This window comes from Wyeomyia smithii, chromosome 2 (assembly GCF_029784165.1).
Source record: "Wyeomyia smithii strain HCP4-BCI-WySm-NY-G18 chromosome 2, ASM2978416v1, whole genome shotgun sequence".
Taxonomy (NCBI): Eukaryota; Metazoa; Arthropoda; class Insecta; order Diptera; family Culicidae; genus Wyeomyia; species Wyeomyia smithii.
The window spans coordinates 44,850,344-44,855,083 of NC_073695.1; the positions used below are offsets into that span (position 1 = coordinate 44,850,344).

The following is a 4,740-nucleotide window of genomic DNA, read 5'->3' on the forward strand; positions in this document are numbered from 1 at the left end:
TAGTGACGAAAAAAAATTTTTCGTCACAAAGTCTTGTTTTCTTTCAATTACAGCTTCAAAAGCATGGTGTCTAGAAATAAATTGATACTTAGATTTTGAAGAATATTAGTTGAGGATTCTAAAAAAATTTCAATTTTGAGTGAAGTATATATTGATATATTGTTTTTGCATTTGAAAAATGAGATTGCATTTTCAGCAAATGAGTATATTTTGATTTAAAATTAAACAACACACTAAACGTTAAAAAACCTCGGGTTTGAGATGTTAATTTTGTAAACTATAGGTTCAAGTTCTTAAAAATATGGATTTGTAATTGTTCAGTCAGACCTGTTCGAACTGAAGCGACAGAGTGGCAGCGAGCGAACGCAATATCCACTTATTGCGTCGCAGTATGTGAACAGCGGTGTGTGGTTCAGTCCCGCCCCCTTGTAAACTTTCCCACTGCGGAATGGTATAAAACGGCAACAGATGCGGAAGCAGAGATTCGATTTGTTCCGTCTGACAATGTGAGAGTCCATCTAAATAACACTCCCATCGAATGGTCGAATGAGGTGGTCTATCTTGGTCTCTCCCTGGACCAAAAGCTCCTATTTCGTTCACACGTAGAGAAAACTGTTACCAAGTGCAACATACTGACCAAATCCCTCTATCCTCTCATTAATAGGAAATCCACCATTTCCCTCATCTTTTGATTCGTCACCCGGCGATTGTGAACTCTTGAATCGGAGTGTGGGATGGATATTGGAGGTTAGAGGCAAACACGGAGATTGAAAGTGAAACAACGCTAAAAACACTCAAAGAACTCATAAGTGAAAGTTAAACAATCAAAGAGACTAAAAGTGAAAAAGTGAAGTGAATATAGGGGCAATGAAAAGGCAGAAGCTGCATTGAATACGCTGGTCCACATGCGTGGAAAGGAAATATCACTCGAATCAAGAACATTTTGGCTCGAGCCGAAGCGGATCAGACTGAACTAGTAAAGTAAAGTAAAGGTCTATATCAAGAAGGTGGAAACCGAATACACCGCACATCACCAGTTTCATCAGCATGCTGTGGCCAGTCTTCCAATCATCAAACGAGAAGAGCAGGATGTGAAGTACTTGACTTCTGAAACGTTACATGAAGAGGTATCAACTATTCTCGAAACCTGGCTCGGGAATCTGACAGCACCTCCACAGAATCAGCTCCAACAAATGGCCCCAGTCGCTGGGAATCAGCAACCGGTGGTAATCCAGCAGTCACTTCCTCGTGCAATTCCCACGTTTGACGGAAGATACGAGAACTGGGAAATATTTAAGATCATGTTTCGCGACGCCGCACAGTGCGTTGAATGTAGGGTAAGACGGGACAAAAATCAAAACTACACGATTTTGACGATAAAACATGTTGATGTAACAAGGAAAGTTGTTCGTTACCTTCAGAGCTACTAAATGCATAAAGGTCTTATGTAATACACTAAATCACAAAACTGTCCCAAACGCCAAGGCACTCATCCTATACCAGAAACCGTCAATCTCTTTGTAAAAGTTATACATTGTAACGAAAACTGCGATTTCTATGTTTTACTTACTTTTACATAATTGCAAAAGTGACTTATACGCAATTATAACCAAAAAAAAAGGATTTTTTTTAGGTATTCTTTCACGTATCATTTTTATTATTTTTATATATTTAATTACCACAGTAACAAACAAATTTAAAATTCTGCATGATGCATATTATATTATCAAATCAAGTTTTGAGTCATCTTTAGACGAATTGAAATAGATGTTCGAAACGGTAGCAGCAAATACTAATTCTTTTGGGGAGTTATTTTCAACGAGCTCTGCAACTCGCCGTTTTTTAATTCTGGTTGAGCAGCTTTCAAGAAGTTTCTGAGGACGCTCACGAGAAGAAATGTGGTTGTATTCATAATTATTATTCTCACCGGATCGAGGAAAAGCAAGCGGTGACTCCAACCAAATTTCATGCTTTTTCATCAAATACTTTTTTATTCTATTGCATTTCTCGAGTTCAATTTCGGACAATATACAGCAGAAAACTTGTGCAAATCTTCATAAACATGCTCGACTGTGTGGTAGAGACAATATCGAAACACACATGATGTTCTTTTGCTTGCATTGCAGTTAAACCAGTTTTCAAATATCTGCCGCTTCACGAGCGATGGGCATTGACAAACGAAAAATAAAAAATCTCTCAGAGTTGCAGGAAGTTGCAGCAAATTTTTAAATATTTTGTAGAGGACACTTGAGGCAAACTTTTGATGTATGTTTTAGAGAGGAACTCGGTGGAACTTTTTTAAAACGCTAACGAAAGTTTGAGTTCGTGTTTATTTAAGGATTAATACCTTCACCAACTCATCAGACCAATTAATCATACACGCAATCGAAACCAAGTCTCTCTATCAATGAAATATATTGCACTAACCTTGATTGTTATTTTCCATTTTGTGTTATTGGAATACACGAAGTAATTAAGTTTTACCAACGTTTATAAAATGCGCGACAATTTAGCACGAAATGTGAAACTAATGATTGCTCTGGGCGCTAACGCTTGCTATGCTTGTATTAGTATTTGTGATGCTTCCCAAAGCTCACCAATACTTGTTCACAACCCAAGAGATATCTGTGAACTCTTCTGGGTACTTGGTGCATCCAAATAAAAAAGAAAGAAAAACGATTTTTGTCTATGGCTCAACGCACTGTGCGCCGTGGACCGTACCAACGAAGCAAGCTGTACCATCTTGAGAAGACTCTCGTTGGTGACGCAATGGGGCTGATCGATGTGGAGACGATTAGCGACGGGAACTCGGAACGAAAAAAATACCGAAGGATGATTATGCCGATCTGAGATCACTGGTCGAAACTATTAGTGGTCACGTGAATAATCTCAAGTTCCTCAACCAGCAATTCACAGGTATGTCGGAGCTAATTGTCGTTCATCTTGTCGCTCGTTCTTTGGATGCGACAACGAAGAAAAAGTGGGAATCAACAATAAAGCGAGGCGAGCTTTCCACCTACGAAAACACCATCAAGTTTTTGAAGGACCGCGTCTCAGTTCTGGAGAGATGTCAGGGTTCAAACGAAGAATCTCGGTCCCAGCGAGGAACAGCGAAACAACTAACAGGAAAATCTGCAGCTTCGAAGGCTAACACCGCACCGGCCTCTTCGGCATCGGATCCACATTGTGAGATGTGTGGAGAAAGACATCCTATGTTCAAGTGTTCGTCGTTCAACAGCCTTTCCACGAGTGAACGGCTGACCAAAGTCAAAGAGAGGAACGTCTGTTTTAACTGCTTGAGGCGTGGACACAGCGTGAAGAACTGTCCATCGAAGAAGTCTTTAGGTGCAACAAGAAATTTTGCGAGTCAGGTGATCTTACTAACCGCCCTTGTTCAGGTGGATGATCAACATCAGCGCTCTCGTCTGTGTAAAGCCCTGTTAGACTGCGGATCCCAAGTAAGTTTTGTAACGCAATCACTTGTTGCTACTCTTGGGATTGAAGTGGAAGAGGTGTCCTGTTAACATGCATAGGCAGTGTGGGATCAACCATAAAACAGAAATGCACCATAAATGTCCGACTATTCATTCCTCGTGAACTGCTTGGTCTCACCAAAAATTTCCGGTCGCATTCCAACGGTGAAGAAAAATTGGGAACTGCCACAAGGTCTGAAACTGGCTGATCCGTCTTTCCATGAACCCAGCCAAATTGACTTGCTCATTGGCATGGACTGGTTCTACGATATCATGAAACCAGGGTTCTTGAAACTAAACGATGACCTATCTAGCCTTCATGACTCCCAACTGGGATGGTTAGTGGGTGGTAAGCTGCATGAGAGGTCCTATTCTGACCTTGCGATGAACTCCTACGCTGTTAGCGTCGATCCAATGGAAGAGCTTATGCAAAAATTATGGGGAGTGGAAAGTGTTTCACCAGAGATGGTTCCTTCGAGCGAGAAGGAGCAGTACGAAGCCCAGTTCACTGCAACGTATCGTCGAGATGACAGTGGTCGATTTATCCTCCATCTACCGTTGAAGGACAACGCTCCCCAGTTGGCAGATTCTCGTTTTATGACCTTGCGGAGATTTTACATGTTGGAATCGAAGCTACAACGTAACCTAGATTTGAAAGTCCAGTACGACGCCTTCTTGGATGAGTATGAGGCTCTTGGGCATTGCCACGAGATCAACGAGCATGATGACCCCCCTGGATTATTGAAGTTTTATCTTCCTCATCATACTGTTTTACGTCCCTCGAAAACGACTACCAAATGTCGAGTTGTGTTCAACGCATCGGCCAAGGTGTTTGGATTATCACTCAACGACGTGATGATGATCGGTGCCACAGTTCATAGCGATTTGCTGTCCATAATTCTTCGCTTTCGAAAGTTTCGATACGTTTTGAGTGCAGACGTATCAAAAATGTATCGTCAGATGCTGATCGACCCCACCTTCACTCCATTACAGCGAATTTTCTGGCGGAAGTCCCCTCAAGATCCTCTGCGAATCCTCGAGTTATCAACATATGGTGACATATGGTGCAGCGGCCGCCCCTTCTTGGCAACGCGGGCTCTTCTTCAATTAGCTCGCGATGAACGACACAGATTCTCACTCGCAGCGATGATCGTGGAAAGGAATTTCTACATCGATGATGCACTGTTTGTTTCCGACGATTATGGAGAAGCGTGTGAACTTCGGAACCAACTGATAGGCTGGTGGGATGCATCTGCACAAGTCCAAC

At 41.8% G+C, this 4,740-nt stretch overlaps 1 protein-coding gene across 1 annotated transcript; it reads left to right on the forward strand.

The window, feature by feature from the left end:
• Positions 1 to 3,572: 3,572 nt before the first annotated feature.
• Positions 3,573 to 4,651, forward strand: LOC129719586 (uncharacterized). Its single transcript, XM_055670980.1, has 2 exons — positions 3,573 to 4,537; positions 4,618 to 4,651. Exons 1-2 carry the CDS (start codon positions 3,573 to 3,575, stop codon positions 4,649 to 4,651), a joined length of 999 nt encoding a protein of 332 aa, XP_055526955.1.
• Positions 4,652 to 4,740: the final 89 nt, after the last annotated feature.

Excerpts from the sequence above, each read along its gene's own strand:
- LOC129719586 (XM_055670980.1), top strand. The coding sequence starts at position 3,573 with ATGTCCGACTATTCATTCCTCGTGAACTGCTTGGTCTCACCAAAAATT. Across the intron at positions 4,538-4,617 it reads TCAACATATGGTGACATATG|CGATGATCGTGGAAAGGAAT; the intron begins GTGCAGCGGCCG and ends TCTCACTCGCAG.